The sequence below is a fragment of the Molothrus aeneus genome, chromosome 10 (assembly GCF_037042795.1).
Source record: "Molothrus aeneus isolate 106 chromosome 10, BPBGC_Maene_1.0, whole genome shotgun sequence".
NCBI lineage: Eukaryota > Metazoa > Chordata > Aves > Passeriformes > Icteridae > Molothrus > Molothrus aeneus.
This window is the reverse complement of record NC_089655.1, coordinates 4479887-4496411: the sequence shown is the minus strand read 5'-3', so window position 1 is coordinate 4496411 and position 16525 is coordinate 4479887. Positions and strand designations below refer to the sequence as shown.

Genomic DNA, 16525 nt, shown 5'->3' with positions numbered 1-16525 from the left:
AGCAAGGCTGGACTGAGTGTGAGCAGGTGACATGGGACCCCACGTGGGTCTGTCCATGGTGAGCAGCCTCTGGGGACAGACAGCCCCAGGCAGAGCCTTCTTCCCTACCAGAGCTGGCTCACAGGGAATGCAGCCCCAGGCACACCCTTGTGGTGGGAGAGATGCGTTGTGGGGCCAGGAGGTCCCTGCAGGGGTGCACAGGGGTGACCCCATCCTGGCTGCAGCGAGGCATCAGCCTTGCCAAGGGCAGGACAGGCTCCCCAAGGCCCTCAGCACCAGGGAAACTCCAAAACCTCTGTCTCCTCAATAAAGGCCTGCACTTAGGGAAAAGCCCTCAGGGTTTGTGCTGTGCTGGGAGATGGTGGAGCTCATGGTGCTTGGGGGGCTTATCTTAATCCAATCTGTCCCAAAGCAGACCAGCCTAAATTCAATGTACCAGCACAACTCCCATTAGGGGCCATCCCCTCCCACCCTCAGCCCAAATACATCTGGTCTTGCCTTATCTTGCCCTTCTCAGGGCTGGATTAGAGTTGTTGCTCAGAGCTCAGTGATGGAAGCAAATCAAATTCTCCCTTTTCTCACAAGGGAGAAATGGTCCTTCCTGGCAGAGCCAGCTGCACTGAACAGGGACAGGAGGGAGGGATGCAGAGGCTCACCCTGCAGCTCAGGACCCTGCACAGGCTCAGGCTGTGACCCCCCCAGCCCTTCTTGATGGGGCTGGCACCTCCTGAGTGCTCCCAGTGCTCAGCTCTGGGGAAGGCTGAGGTGCTCTGGGACACTCAGTGGGGCCTGGGTGGGGGGAACAGAGGGGCACCCCCAGCCCAGCACACTCCTGAGCTCAGGGCCACCTCATCCTCACTGGCCATGGCCATTCAGGGGTGATTTGATGGGTGAAGGGGTGCAGAGCAGCTGGGTTACCCATGTGGGAGAGAGGCTGGGTGCACACAGTTTATTAGAGCTCTGGTTAAGCAAAAGAGTCCCCCCCAGCAAAGGTGAGGAAAAGAGGCCACAGTTTCACCTGAAGCAGGTTTGGGTTTTTCCCCACTCCCATGCAGGTGGATGGGTCCAAATGCAAAGCAGGTTTTCTCAGGGGTCCCTAACCCCAGGCAAAGGTGCATGGAGCAGCAGTGGCCCTGGAGCACACCCACAGCTCTGTACAACACACACAACACTCGTTGAGGGACACCCAACCCACAGAGGGAGGGTGGGCAGGCCCTGTGGCACGAAGGTGACATGAAGAATGGCTGCAATGCCAAACCAGATGATGCTCAGGAACATCACAGCCCCAGGCAGACAGGGCCAAGCCTGGACACACTTTTCCCCCCAATTTCTCACGTGTTTACTCCCCTGTGCCATGCACCCATCCCAGCAGCTCCTGCTCTGCTCTGCCTCTTCCTTCCCTGCCTTTGTGCAGGCTCTGGGTCCCTCCTGGGCACTGGAAATTGCCAAGCACCATGGTCCTGGCTAAGCCAGGGGATGAGCCCAGGCTCCAGCAACCTTGGCTAGGACATGGCTCTGGAGCATGGTGGCAGAGCTTTCCCAGGAGAAACAGCCCCTGGACAAGGCTGCAGGGAGCCTGGAGCTCTCCCCTCCTCCTCCTCTTCCTCCTCCCTTCCTGCAGCAGCCCCTGCCCGGCTGATGCTCTGATGCTGCAGCCATTCCCGGGCTCCGTGTCCATCTGCGCCGATGGGCTGGGCGTGTCTCAGCTGCCTCAGGTGGTTTTCAGCTTGAGCACCTTGGAGAGCGGCTCCTTGGCGCTGGAGTAGAGCAGGAAGGAGCCCTCGGCGGTGTGGAACGCCTCCCAGTCTCTGCAGCCCACCGTGGGGAGCTGGTGGGCGGCCACGAAGCCTTCGTAGCCTTGCCACCTGCACAGGGAGGGCAGTCAGCTCCTGGGGGCGGGGAGGCACCTGGGAAGTGCCAAGGGGATGCCAGCTCCCAGCTGTGGCTCAGGGTGGGATGTCCCTCACCAGAGCTTCCATGCCTGCCTGAAAGCAGGGAATAATCCTGCCCACCCTCCCTGGGCAGGTGCAGCAGGGTGTGCCCGGGTTGTCCCTGCTGGGAGCAGCCCCCAGCCCGCCCTGTGCAGTACCTGTAGATGATGCTGTTGACAGAGAAGGTGAAGCCATCGAAGGAGTTGGCCACCACCAGGAAAGAGTCGTCTCCCACCGAGAAGAACTCCCAGTCCAGGGCACTGGGGAGGGAATGAGCAGAGGGACAGGTGAGGTGATCCCCATGTGGCCACCCCACCCCAGTCTCTGACACCCTGAGGACACACAGAAAACCCTGCTCTTCCCCCCAAGGCTGTTCCTGAAAGAAATCCACCCTCATTCCCAAATCTAGGCCCTTCTCCCAGTCCCCACTGGGATTTGGTGCCAAGGAGCCATCACCCACCACCCTCCCCACCAGTCCCAGTCCCTGGGAGTGTGAAGCCTGCAGGAACCCTCCAGGAGACAAGCAAGTGCAGATTGAAACTGAAAGAGGAGAGGCCCTGGCACAGGGTACCCAGAGCAGCTGTGGCTGTCTCTGTATCCCTGGCAGTGCCCAAGGCCAGGCTGGACAGGGCTTGGAGCAGCCTGGGACAGTGGGAGGTGTCCCTGCCATGGCAAGGGGTGCAATGAGATGGGCTTGAAGGTCACTTCCCACCCAAACCATTCTGGGATTCTGTGAGACCTTTGGGGTGCTCAGGGGAAGGGCACAGACCAAGGAGCACCCTGAATCCGTGCACAGGTACCTGTAGGTGAGAAGGTCCTGGAATTTAACAAACATCTGGGCCGTGATGTTCAGCTCATAGATGGAGGAGTTGATGGCATAGAAGTTGGAGGGTGCTGGCATCCCACTGTCATAGCTGTGGCTGTTGGCAACAGCCAGGAACACTCTGTCCCCAATGTGGAAAACCTCCCAGTCAGCTGCACCAAATGTCTGTGGGGAAGGAGGCCATGAGGAGCTGGATGTGGCTGCCCTGTGTAAACACAGAGGAGCAGGGGCCAAGCCTTACCAGGATAGACTGGAAGAGCTGGAAGGAGCCCCTGAGCCAGATGTAGATGTGTGAGTAGATCCTAGTGGACGTGCCATTGAATGTGTTGGCTACAGCCAGGAAGGAATATGGCCCAATGGTGAAGAACTCCCAGTCGTAGGCTCCAGAGGTAGGAATGGTCTGGTTAGTTTCAAACAGCCCTGTCCTGGGGTTCCACCTGTATATCACACTGTCTATGTTGTGGTTGTTCCCTGGGGGAGACAGATGGGCACCATGAGGGAGAGCAATTCCTGCTTTGTGTAGGAAACAAGACCTCAGAACAGGCTCAGCTACGTTAACATTTACCAGCAGGTCACGAGGCTGTTTGCAAGTGACCTGCTGCTCCCCAGGAAGTAGCCAGAGATCCTACAGCCTCCATTCCTACCTAAAGACCCCTCCATCCCTACCCAGAGTCTCCCTTCCTAGAGCCTCCATCCCATGGAACACACCAACAGCTTGGCCCACGTGCACAGTGGCAGCAGCAGCTTTGTGGCAGCCCTGGCAGAGGAGGGACAGGCAGGGGCTTTGTCCCCACTCAAGCAGCACTCCAGAGGCTCCCTGCCAGCAGCCCAGGGTGGACAAGCTCTGCTGGCTGTCCCACAGGATGCGTCCCTACACCACAGCACATGTCACAGTTGAGATGGCCACCATACACAGAGCATCACCACACAGTTTCAGAAAGCTTCAACCCACACAAGAGTAACACCACAGCACTTCAGAAGGCTGCAAGCTCTGCCCTTCTTGTTCTTTAGCCCAGCCTTTTACCCCCTGCTGTTGATGCCCTGCACCTGTGTGCCCTCTGCTCCCTTTGGTGGTTGGGCAGTGCCCCTGGGCACTCCATGGCTCATTGCTGTCAGTGCTGCTCACCTGCTGCTCACAGCTGTGCCCATTGAGGCTCAGCCCCACTCCCAATCACCACAAACTGTGTGCCTACAGCCCCAACATCCTGACACTGGGGGCTCCCCCCTGCCCTAAAGCTCCATCCAGCTCCTGGGCTCTGCTCGAGCATCTCCACCTCACGCCTGTGTGGTACCCAAAATCCTCATTGCAACAGGGACTTGGGCAAAGAAGGGCAGCAGGAAGAGTGGCAATGGCCACATGGATGAGTGGCAGCTCCTCAGGGACTGAACCCCCAGCCCCCTCTAAGGGAAACATCCCCAGCTTGGCTTGGCCATGATGGTCTCAAGCCCTGTGTGATGTGCATGGCTGCCACAAGGGAAGATCTCAGCCACCTGGTCCTGATGGAGTCCAGCAGGTGACACAGGGATTTTCCAGCCCAGCAACCAGCTCTGAGCCTGGTGCCAGAGGCAGTGATGCCCCCTGAGCCAGCCCTGGTGGCAGGGAAGGAGCCAGTGGCCATCACCTGAACCCAGCTGGGAGCATCCACAGAGCCAGGGCTGTGCTGTCAGCCAGGGCTGCACATCCCAGCCCAGAACGACTCCCTGGGGAGGGGAAGGAGGCTGGATCATGGCTGCAGGGTAGCCAGGGAGGGAGGTCAGCTGGCTCTCACTCAGTTTCCTGTGTGCTCACAAGGCTGAGGATCTGGCCTGACCAAAGGCTCAACCTGTGGCACTACCAGGTTACACAGAATTGGGAACAAAAATGAAAATAAGCAGAAAGATTCAGCACAGACCCCATCCCCACTCTTTCCTTGTCCCTTGCAGCCAGAACCCCTGAGGGTGACTGTGTCAGCCACCTGCTCAAGAGCTTTTCTCTCCTCCCATGGCATTGGGTGTCCTGGGGGACCCCAGGCTGAGTGCTCGCCTCCCCTGCCCTCCTGGGCATGCACGGGGAGCCTCCTCTGAGCAGGGCACTGCCAGGCTCCCAGGCTGTTGGGAAGGATGAAAGTTTGACAAGAAAGTCTCACAGATATGTGTGCTTAGCAGAAAGATTTTTGAATGGGGAGCCTGAAGAATAGAAATGAAAGCAAGTTTTGATATAGAAGAAAAGAATTGCTGAGCCAGTCTCACTGGGTAACCAAGGAGCCAAAGGGTGTGTGAGTTAGAAGGGGTTTTTATGCCTTAGAGCAAAGGATAAACCCACCCCAAACAAGAAGATCTTTTTACCAAGCACAAAGATAGCACAGGCAAACAAGGCAGCAAAGTTGCAAGTAGAAAAAAGGTCTCAGAATTTTCCTCTGCAAGAAAACTGAAAAACAACTTCTAGCTTAAACTGTAATGTACTAACTTTTAGTGATTGGAGAACAGTAACATGAATATGGTAATTATAGTAGTTATGATAGGCTATAGACAACAATTAAGGTATAGATTGGTTCTACTGTATGAAGATGCTCAGCAAAGAAAAGTATAAAATGCATTGTAACCAAAACCAAAGGGTCTCCAGGCCTGCCTGCAGCTGGAGCTGACAGCTGTGGGCACAGCTCTGTCACCCACAACCCTACACTGCTGTAATGTCTTGGATGGAATAAACTGCATTTTGGATGGAATAAACTGCATTTTGGATGGAATAAACTGCATTTTGAAGAGTCCCACATCCCTCATTTTGGCTCCCACACCAGACACCCCCCTGCAGGGAGCACTGAGGGCTGGCTACCTTCTCTGTGGTTGACCACAGCCAGGAAAGCCTCTCCCTGGATGACAAAGGCCTCCCAGTCGCGGGCGCTGTGCGTGCTGATCCTCTGGTACGCCAGGAACTTCGCCTTCCTGCGGCTCCACTTGAAAATCACTGAGAACTCCTGGCCCCTCTCGTTCTGCTCAAAATTCGCCACTGCCAGGAAGATCTGGAAAAGGAAAAGGCAGGATGGCTTGGGTTTCTCCTCTCAAAGCAGCATGGGCAAGGAAATGCAGGGGGAGGTGGGATGGAGGTGGCTGGTGTGGGATGAGATGGTCCTTGAGCTGTCCCCAAGCAACACAAAGTGGGGACAGGGACCCAGTGGCCTGTGGGGGTCTTCGTGCATGGCAGGGGCACAACTGGCAGCCAGCAGCTCTTAGACAAGGAGTGGGAGAGCTGAACTGTCTGCACTCACACCCTCCAGCCCCAGGAATGGGAAGCTTGGACATGAAATGCACTGGGGAAGGAGGGAGGTTCAGCTGACAAACACCCCTGTAAGCAAAGGTGGTTCAGAACAAAAAAAGGCAGGTGTGATAATAATAACAATGACAATAATGATAACAATCCCCTGAGACAAAACATCTTCCAGACCAAGAAATCCAGCAGAGATGGCCAAGTGCAAGGCAAGGAGCACATCCAAGCTCTGTCATGCTGTGCCAGCCCAGTGTCCTTCAGATGGAAGGAGATTATGCAGAGATTATGCCCCAGTTTGGGCCACAAAGAGGCACAGGGCCACAGCCCACAAAGAGGAAAGAGTCAGTGGGGGTGTCTGCTGCCTCCTGGCCTGTACAGGACCAGGGCTTTGTTCAGCCACCCCCAAGGACGGGGCTGTGCTGGGCTGTCCCCCTGTCCCTCCACAAAAGGTGAATCCCCAGCTCTGCTCTCTCTGCAAGCACCAGTCCAGGGAGCCCCTTTGGAGCATCTCCAGAAACAGCTTCAGTGGGAAGAGAAAACCCTGGGGACAAAGCCAGAATGGGTCACAGCAAAGGGGGAACAATCCCAGCTTCCCTGGGAGCCCTGCACAGAGCTGGCTCTCAGCTGATGGCTTTCCTGGGCTCCCCCAAAGTGCTAAGTAGCTTCCCAGGGAGAGAAACCAGGCAAATCCTCTGCTCAAGCCCCAGGGCAGATTGCCCAGGGGAGGAGAGGTAGCTCTGAATTCCTGGAATAATTTAAAAGCAAGAGAATTTAAAAATGCAACAGGTTGGACTCAGTGGGTCTCAAGAGGGAACTGCAGGTCCTGATGGCTCTTTAAGACCACAGGCAGAAGATCTCTGAGATGCAGCTACCTATATTCCCTAAACCTATATTCCCTAAACCACACCCAAGACTCCAGGCTTCAGAGAACCCAGTGTTGGGCAGCTGCAGTTTATACCTTCAGTTTATACTTTACACCTTCAGTTTTTATACTGAAACATGGGAGCACCTTCCTGGCAGCCTCACCTTCTTCCCAATGGTGAAATACTTCCAGGACTGGGCCTGGTGTGTGGGGATGTTCTGGTAGTGCACAAACTTGCCGTCAGTCCACCTGTAGATGGCTGACCCCGGGGGTGTCAGCCGGTTGGCCGTGGCTGCAAACAGCCCCAGCCTGGGGATGCTGAACACCTCAATGCCCATGGTCTCCGAGTTGGTCACCAGCTTCTGGTGCTCCTCCACGTAGTCCAGCCTGGGTTGGACTGGGAGCACACAAAGAGAGGGATGAGGTTAGAACCAGGTGGGTTTTAGCTGGAGAGGAGCGACATGAGGGGGGCTTAGTGTGGGTATTTTTGCCCCCAACAAGTGAGAGGAATGGTGAGGAGGACTCCATTGATATCAGAAGGCTAATTAATTACTTTATTATACTGTATTATTCTATAATATATTACATCTAAACTGCAGCTGCCAAACACTCAACTGCCCAGAATTGTAGCCATGATATTTTCTGAAAAATCACTTTGCCAGGATTTTTTCTCCTGAGAAGCTGAGAGGACTCAGAGGAAAAGAAAAAACAATGGTTATCTGCTGCTGTGGAATGCAACAGGTACATCTGGGATTGGTCTCATGTGGTTGTTTCTCATTAATGGCCAATCACAGTCCAGCTGTCTCAGACTCTCTGGTCAGTCACAAGATTTTATTATCATTCCATTTCCTTTTCCTGTCAAGGCTTCTGATGAAATCCTTTCTTCTATTCTTTTACTATAGTTTTAATATAATATATATCATAAAATAATAAATCAGCCTTCTGAAACATGGAGTCAAGATTCTCATCTCTTCCCCTGTCCTGGGACCCCTGTGACACCACCACACAGAATCTGGTGACTGTCAGCCCACAGTCCCAACAAACAATTGGATTCAATTGGTCAGTGAATCAAAACACTCACACCAGAATCCAATTAATTACCAATTCCCTTCAGGTAAACAATCTTCCACAATGCATTCCACTTGTGAACAACACAGGAGCAGTAAATGAGATAAGAATTGTTTTTTCTTTCTCTGAGGCTCAGAGGATGTGAAACCCAGAAATATTCCTGGCCAGAATTGTGCCTTGCTTTTCCCTGTGAAGAGAAATGTGGTGACCCTGGCTCAGTGGCACCTGCTGCTGTGCAGAGCTCTGTGGGGCACATGAAGGTCCTGGTGCCACTGGGGGTGAAGGGCCAAACCCAGGGGTGGGAAGAGGCTGACTGCAGCACATCCAGCCCTGTTCTCCAGCAGAGAGCAGAGCTGTGTCCCTGGGAGCAGGGAAGAACCACATGCCACAGATTTTGATCACTTTGATGTATTTATCCTCAAGAGAACAAGGAGGAGATGACAGCAGGAGAGGTTAGGGGAGGCTAAGACAGAATTCATGTCAGAAATTGGAGCAGAAACCTCCAGAGTGGCCCTGATAGCAGACAGATGGGGACTGAAGGGGCAGTGTTGGTGGCACCAAGGAGCACAGGTCAGTAAGACCCCACCATGAGCTCTCCTTGGGGAAAGAGGGAAACTGTGCCAATCCTGATGGCCTCCAGAGGTAGGGAAGGAAAGGGGGTCCCATCACTGCTGTGGGGAACAAATGGCTCATCCAAACCCACCCTGTGGGTATCAGCAGAAGAAATATGCTGGGAGAGGAGGGAAGGGAAGGACAGCTCAGTTAGGGACTTATCCCATCCTCCATGTCCTCTCCAGGGATCCTGGGAAGACAGCCTGGAGTGAGTGAGAGTGCCAGTGGATGAAATCCATGTCATTATTGAAGAACACCCATCCATCCCAGGCTCTGGTTGCCTTTCCCACCTTGGTACTCCCACTGATTTCCTTACCAGAGCCCAGATGACATTGAGACCTGTGTCTGCCACCCTCCCAGTCACCTCCAGCATTTCTGGCAGCTTTGGGGTCTCTTTGTTTCCCCTTATCCACCCCACAAATGCTTCAGCACTGGGGCAGCACCCCAACACCCTGAGCATGGCTCTCCATGGGGTAAGCTGTCCTGCTCAGACAGGTCAGGAGCTCATCCAGCCCAGAAAATTCCCAGGCGGGACAGATAACATGAAGAACATCCTTCTTCTCTGTGAGACAAGCAGAGAAGAAGGAAAACACAATTCTTATCACTTGCTGTGCCTGTACTAAAGTAGAATGCAATATGGAAATTGTTTACCCAAAGTGAGGATGTTTTGTTCCCTTGGCCTATCAGGGCCAGGTGTGTGCGTGTGTCAGACTGTCATGGGGGAATCAGAGATGAATGCAGTTCTGTGCAGCTCTGAGCAAGAGTGAGTGCATGGCAGATTCAGTTTAGATGAAATACACGTAGTATAGTATAATAAAGTAATTCTTTAGCCTTCTGATGATGGAGTCACATGCATCATTCTCTCTCCCTTTTGATTTACAATAGCAAAGCTCAGCTCCTGCTCTGCTGCAAGGGTCTCCTTCCCTTCCCCAGAGCCTCCCCTGGGTACCTTCCAGCATGGAGAGCCAGGTGCTGCCGTTGCAGAGGTAGAGCCCTCGCTGGGAAGCGTTGAACCAGAACTGAGCCTTCTCCTGCTTGGAGCAGCGGGGCCGGGCCCCCAGGGTCACCTTCATGTCAGTCTCTGGGCATGGAGAGTGTTATCATTACATTGCAAGGGTTCCATATTGCTAGAGTTTTTTGTACCTCCTTGATGTTTCTTGCAGGCAGCTCCTCCAGGCACTGACCCTTCCTCATCCTCACAGCAGCCAACTGACTCCAGTTCCCCCCTCAACCCACCAATCCACTCTTTTGTAACACTCTTCTTTTTGGCTGCAGCTGTGGCCTGTTAACATCAGGCCTGCTCCTAATCTTTAATAATTAACCCAGCTGCAACTCTTTAGGGGGTAAGATTATTTTCTATACTACCTTTATTTGCTTATGTTCTATCTCCCTACAGGAGAGGAGCCAGGCAGGAGCCTCTCAGTGCACGCAGTGCAGGAGCACAGAGGCAGGAGGGGTGAACATCCTGCTCTCATCCTGATGATGGGCATGGGGGGAAAATGGAATCCCAGCACAGATCTGGGAAGCCACAGACTGGCAGAATCTGTGTGGGGCCACTGACACGAGGCCAGGGAGCCAGGCAGGGCCACCTTGCCTGTTCAGGGAGATTTTGGACAGGGATCCCAACACACACACACTGAGAGTGCTGGGAACAGGAACACCCTCCTGCTTCATTCCCAGCCCCTTCCTGCCAGAGGTGGAGGAGGCCAGCAGAGCCTGCCATGGGGCACTGACCGTAGGGGTATTTGAGCACCTCGTTGCTCACTGCCTTTGCAGGCACATCCTGGAGGACACTGGGGACAGAGAGCGTTGCTACTTTGAAGTTCAAGCCGTGGCACATCCGGGGGGTGGCATCAGCTCCTGGCAGCAGGACAAGCTGTCTCAGCAAGCCCTGGGAAAGTGGGAGCAGAGGGATGGAGACCAAGTGCCACAGATCACAGGATGGGACCTGCAGGCAACCCATGCCTTGGACTTCCTGCCTGCCTCCTGCTGCCCTCCCTGCTGGCATGCACAAGTGCCCACGGGATTCGTGCACATCTGTCAGATCCCAGATGCACAGCTGGGGCAATCTAACAGCTGGAGTAAGGGGAGCATTGGCACGGGGCTTGGAGCAGCTGCCTTGCAGTGCCCTCACATGGGAGGGACCCACAGGAGGGACTCTGCCTCCTGTGCCATGGCCCAAGCCCTGCCAGCACAGGGGACTGACTGTGGGTCACCCCAGAGCAGCCAGGAGCAGCCCTGAGCCCGCTGGGCACCCTGGGGCAGCCCACAGCAGGGGCACCTACCGTGAACAGGCCTTTCCTCCTCCTCCTGTTGCCCAGGTAGAAGCTGGCTCTCCTCACGGACAGCGAGGCTGGAAATGGGGTCTCCACCACCCTGGGGACAGGCAGAGGAGATGTCTCACAGAAAAGGACAGTTTCAAAGCATCTATTGGTGGCCAGAGGAGATGTGGGTTAAATGGGAAAATAATCTAGGTGTCAGGTCTTAATTGGATAGTTTAGCCTTAAAAGATCTTATAACAAGAGATTGTTGGCCATTTTGTGCCTTCTAATGAAAAGCTGCCAAACTCACAGTAATGAGACTGTTTTACTGATAATAAATAATAAAAAAATAATAAACACCTGAGTGTGAACACGAATTACTGTCTCAAGTCTTCAATCCAGACCCAGAAAAACCAACGACTGGTACCCCCAGAGTGGAACAACATCACCCTGCCCACCCCACTGAGCCCCCCAGTGCTGCCCCAACCTACACATCCTTGGGGTTCTTAATTGGATAGTTTAGTCTTAGAAGACCTTGGAACAAGAGATTGTTGGCCATTTTGTGCCTTCTAATGAGAAGCTGCCCAACTCAGAGTAGTGAGACTGTTTTACTGATAAGAAATAATAAACACCTGAGTCCAAAGATGAATTACTGTCTCAAGTCTTCAAATCCAGACCCAGAAAAACCCACAACTAGGACCTTCACAATGGAAGAACATCACCCTGCTTGCCCTGCCGAGCCCCCCAACCTACACATCCTTGGGGTTCTTAATTGGATAGTTTAGTCTTAAAAGACCTTGGAACAAGAGATTGTTGGCCATTTTCTGCCTTCTAATGAGAAGCTGCCCAACTCACAGTAGTGAGACTGTTTTACTGATCAGAAACAATAAACACCTGAGTGTGAACACGAATTACTGTCTCAAGTCTTCAATCCAGACCCACAACTGGGACCCCCACAGTGGAAGAACATCACCCTGCCCGCCCTGCCGAGCCCCCCAGCGCTTCCCCAACCTACACATCCTTGGGGACGCTGCAATCCACCGTCAGGGAGAAGGACTGTCCGGACACAGCCAGGACGAGCGTGTGCCAGCGGCTGTCGGAGAGGGACACGTTGGGGAAGGTGACGCGGCTCTGCCATCCTCCGGCGCGCTCCTGGCTCCAGAAGAGGAAGTGCAGCTTGTCGGGGGCGTAGCGCAGCCCCACCAGCACGCCGGGGCTCTCCTCCCCCATCAGCGTGAAGATGTACTCGTTCCTCTGCGGGAGGGCACGGGCTGGCACCTGCGGGGCCGAGCCGAGCCGAGCCGTGCCCAGCCGTGCCCGCGCTCACCTGGGCGGGGCGGCGCAGCGCCCGCAGGGTGACGATGATGGAGAACTCCTCGGGGAAGCGGTCGCAGTGGATGAAGAGCCTCGAGGCGGGGAAGGCCAGCGCTCGGGGCCGCGATGCCGAGAGCTGCAATCCTCGCAGCCCCTGCGCCTGCAGGACCCGCATGCCCCGGGCCAGCCCCCCGGCCGGCACCGCCTCCGACAGCACGTCCAGCGGGCGCAGGTCTGTGCCGAGAGACAGCCCGGGGGGTTAGCCCCAGGTGGGATGTGCGGGAATTTATAAAATTAGAGGGCTTGGGGAAAGCTGCAAAAGGCAGGCTTTAGATAGCAGCAGAGCTAAAGCAACAGTCATGAGATAGGTCAGCAGAAAAAGTATTTAAACTGTGGAAAAAGCAAAGGCAAATAGAAGAATAGCTTGTGTATTAATGCTTGTCTCAATAGCTTTCTAAGCTGCAGAAAGTTTATCTAGAAGATATTAAGAAGGTTAAAACTTAATAATGGAGCTCTGTGCGTTGAGGCTTACAAGCAGGTATTGTATTGGAAATAAGCAAGCATTGTTTTAACCAAAGGCACGAGTGCTTATGGTGATTGATAGAATTACTGCCAATGTGCTTTTGCTTTGTGTGATTGGTCAAGAAGCTTATGAAGTAAGTTGTAACATTAAGTTTTTTGGCCTGCTGCCTGGAATGTGAGCTGCTGGCATCTTCCCATTGTCATAATCATGTAATGAGACTGATGCTGAAAAATAAAACAGCTCGAAGCACTGTCCATAGCAGCCCCATCTCGTTCGTGTCTGTAAATAGCCTCCAGCCGGTGTCAGGATGGGGTACCCGGCTCTGGCAGAGCAGCAGGATGGGCTGGTGTGCTGCAGGAGCATGCCAGTCCTTCAGTCCTTCCCTGGAGTCTGCCCCGAGCCCCTGCTCCAGGGCCAGAGGAGAGATTTGCCCTTCAGACACAAGGCTGGTGTCTCCATCGCCACAGGGGAACAGTGGGAGTGCAGAACCATTCACTGAGGCAGCTCTGAGTGCTGACACTGGAGCTGGGAGCTGCCAGCCAGGCCCTCCCTCGGGATCCCCCGGCCCCAGCAGGCAGGGATGTGCTGTGATCCCTTTGGGATCAGTTCTGAAGGGGATTGGGGGGAATTGTTCCCAGGGTGACATCCCCAGATCGCAGTTCCCCAAACCACACTGGGTTCAACAACTGGAACACCTTCCCCAGCACGGTGGGATGAGGTCTCCATCCTCAGCTGCTTCCAAGGCTGCCACAGAGCTGCTCTCAGGGCAGTGGGGACAGCTCCACCCCTCCGGTGCCGCTCGGGCTCTCCCAGCCCAGCCCTCATTGCACACACGCACACGCACTCTCCCAGCAGGCACCAAAACCACTCATTAGAAATAATTACCCTCTCCCCTAAGAAGAGGACGCCGTGCCCAGCCCCAGGGCATCGCCCCGGTGAGAGCACACAGCACAACAGCACCAGAAAGAGCCACCCCATGGAACAATGCCAGGTCCAGCGTCGTGGCATAGGAAGGGCTGGAGCAGCTCTGGGGACTTCTCCTGGCCTTGGACCCTCCTGGTTTTATTTTGGAATGCTTTTCTGGCAGAGGAGGGAGATGGTGCCCGAGAGATGAAGCAGCTCTTGGCTGCACTAACCATCCCTGATTCGGTCCCTCCCCGCTGAGACCTGGCTTTTAGCTCCAATTTGTACAAATAAATCCGGGCTGCCGGGGCACAGCAGGAGGGCTGGGAAGGAGGGAGCTGCGAGCAAGGCTGGGCTGTGTGTCTCAATCCAAACCAGCTGCAGAAGGGAAGTGCTTCCTCCAGACACGCCTGGCCAGCACCAGCCCCGTTCCAGGTGGGCAGAGCCAGGAGGAATCTGCTCATGTGGCTCCATCCAGACCAGAGCAGGGACATGGGTGAGGTCCTCCCCACCCTGGCAGCTCTGTGTGCCCCCTGCCCACCCCACTGCTGGTTTAAGCTGTTCCTAAAGCAAAGCCCTGGTGGGGGGGGTTAACTGGAACAGCTTATTTCAGAAATGCATTGCTCAGGCAATGGCCAGTTCCTGTTTTTCCCAGCAAAAAGTACAAGCTGAGCTCAGGCTTGGATTTGCAGAGGGGTTTAGGAGCCCCCAGTTGCCCCTGAGACGCTGAGGATGAGCTGGGGGAGAGCTCAGTTGTGGGCCAGGAAGGGGCCAAGTCCTGAAACCAAACCCAAATCCCTAACTCCAAAGGTGTGCCTCCCACATCCATCACTGCTAGGGCTGGCAGGGCAGCTGGGGTGCTCCAGCCCAGCTTGGGCAGCACAGGGGGGGCAGGGGGCCAGGGGGCCTCGTGCTGGGGTCCCCAGGATGATGCTGGGGCCTCAGCACCCCCAGGATCCCCCCAGCCAAGGCTGCTTGGGGACAGCAGGGACATTCCCAGAGAGACTGGAACCCCTCAGGGAGGAGGCAGAAACTCCAATCCCTCCCTGTTTTTCTTCTCACATCACCTGGGCTGGAAGAAAAAGCAAACACAATTGCCATCAAACTGGGACAAGCCCTCAGCAGCCCCAAAAACGGAGCTCAGGCTTCGCTGCCTGCAGAGCACAGGGGTGGGGAGGGGATGGCAGAGCCGGGGCACCGGGACCCTCCTGGGCTCGGGAATGACACCGGGGACGGCGGGACGGGAACTTCGGCTGCCGGGAGGGTGGGGATTGTGCCTGTCAGAGCACAGAAGAGTCCGGGCAGGAGGGACTTTCCAGGGGGACTTCATGGCTTTTTGCAGTCCTTCCCCTGCCCTGTGCCTCCAGCAGAACCCGGGACCAGCCCTGTGCAGCAGGGACAGGCACAGCTCTGCCCGCAGCTCCCAGAGGGCTGGGGGCTCCCCTGGTGGCCCTGCCGGGGCTGCAGGCCCGGCAATGACCCCACACCCTGCCACCATCCATGGTGCTGGCATGCAGCCCCTGAGGCATCACTGAGCACCGAAACACCAGGGCTGGGCTGCCAGGAGAGGCTGACCCAAAACAGAGCACATCTTCTGGGCTTTGCCCCCCAAAACAGAGCACATCTTCTGGGCTTTGCCCCCCAAAACAGAGCTCACCTCCTGGGCTTTGCCCCCAAATCAGAGCTCACCTCCTGGGCTTTGCCCCCCAAAACAGAGCTCACCTCCTGGGCTTTGCCCCCAAATCAGAGCTCACTTCCTGGGCTTTGCCCCCAAATCAGAGCACACCTCCTGGGCTTTGCCCCCCAAATCAGAGCACATCTTCTGGGCTTTGCCCCCAAATCAAATCACACCTCCTGGGCTTTGCCCCGGCAGCGTGGGGAGCAGCCCAGCGCTGGGAGCAGCCCGGTCCCGGCAGGTGAGCGCACCTGGCCCCGGTGCAGCATCCCCCGCGCTCGGCCCCTACCTGTGCAGTGCTGCCAGGTCCTGCCCGCCCGGATGAAGCCCCCGCCGCTGGCCCAGCGCAGCAGAACCACCCAGAGCAGCAGTGGCGCCGACATCGGGGCCCGCCCGAGGGGGGTCCATGCACCGGGACCCCCCCGTGTCCGCTCCGCCCGGCCCGGCCCGGCTCAGCGCCCCGGGGGCTCCGGCATGCGGGACCCCCGGGTCAGCCCCGGCGGCTGCAGCCCCGCTCTGTGCCCGTGCCCGGCCCGGGCATCGCCCCCGGGGCACGGCCGCAGAGGCAGTGCCGGCTGCAGCCTGCACACAGACATTTAAATGAGAGGTCGGTGGTGGGAGAGGAGGAGTCCCGGCTCCTCCGAGAGCTTTTATCTTTTGCCCAACCCTCTGGAAGGCGGCTTTGGGGAGGGATTTTTTAATCTTTTTTTTTTTTTTTTTTTTTTTTTTTGCTTGCTTTCTTTGCTTCCTTTAATTTTTGGTGATTCATTTTTCTGGGCTCACGTGGGAGTAGGTGAGAGATTCACCCCTGCCTGGAGAGAACCGGGTGGGAACCCTCCTACCCCTAAAATGCATTGGTTTTCAGCTTGGATTGGATGAGAGACCCTATGAGAGACCCTCTGGACCACTCCACTGTGGCCAGATCCCCAAAACCGTGTATTTTTCCCTCAGAATTGTCCCAGGCAGGTGATGCACATCCCCCAGGCAAGGCTCCCTCCGAAGGGCCAGCCACCAGACCCAGCCCTGCCACCAAAGCGCCACCGACTGAGAAACCCTCCAGGTTCTGCTGCTGCAAGGGAAGCACCAGCAGTGGGAAAGCTCCCTGCACACAGTGAGCTCTGCTGAGCTCCACCATTCCCCAAACAATTGAAACAGGCTCCCACCCCCTCGTCCCCACAGCCTCCCTGCGAGGCGAGCGCTGGAATGGGAAGCGGATTTTTGGCGAGGACCAAACGCCAAAAACTGTGTCGCAAACTGGGGGTTTTGTCAGTGAGGAAGAGACAGAGCCGGACCCACAGCCTTGTTTGCT

The 16525-nt window shown here is 55.7% G+C and overlaps 1 protein-coding gene across 2 annotated transcripts; it reads right to left on the bottom strand.

Moving 5' to 3' along the window:
- Positions 1-935: 935 nt before the first annotated feature.
- TSPEAR (thrombospondin type laminin G domain and EAR repeats) lies at positions 936-15605 on the bottom strand. 2 transcript variants are annotated; one of them, XM_066556429.1, is made up of 12 exons: positions 15506-15605; positions 12129-12349; positions 11817-12055; positions 10826-10916; positions 10275-10431; positions 9490-9621; positions 7025-7257; positions 5567-5753; positions 2996-3225; positions 2732-2919; positions 2090-2191; positions 936-1865 (listed from the first exon to the last, which is right to left on the bottom strand). In XM_066556429.1, exons 1-12 carry the CDS (start codon positions 15597-15599, stop codon positions 1712-1714), a joined length of 2028 nt encoding a protein of 675 aa, XP_066412526.1. In that variant the 5' UTR covers positions 15600-15605; the 3' UTR covers positions 936-1711. The 2 variants fall into 2 exon arrangements, with proteins under 2 accessions (XP_066412526.1, XP_066412527.1); XM_066556430.1 differs by lacking the exon at positions 10275-10431 and having other exon boundaries at positions 11817-12349.
- Between the last annotated feature and the right edge of the window lie 920 nt (positions 15606-16525).

What these genes read in the sequence shown, in the direction of transcription:
- TSPEAR (XM_066556429.1), bottom strand. Translation starts at nt 15,599, where the DNA reads ATGTCGGCGCCACTGCTGCTCTGGGTGGTTCTGCTGCGCTGGGCCAGC. An exon ending in ATTTCACCATTGGGAAGAAG is followed by an intron (nt 5,754 to 7,024) that starts GTGAGGCTGCCA and finishes TTCCTTTTCCAG; the next exon opens with ATCTTCCTGGCAGTGGCGAA. An exon ending in TGTGGTCAACCACAGAGAAG is followed by an intron (nt 3,226 to 5,566) that starts GTAGCCAGCCCT and finishes TGTCTCCCCCAG; the next exon opens with GGAACAACCACAACATAGAC.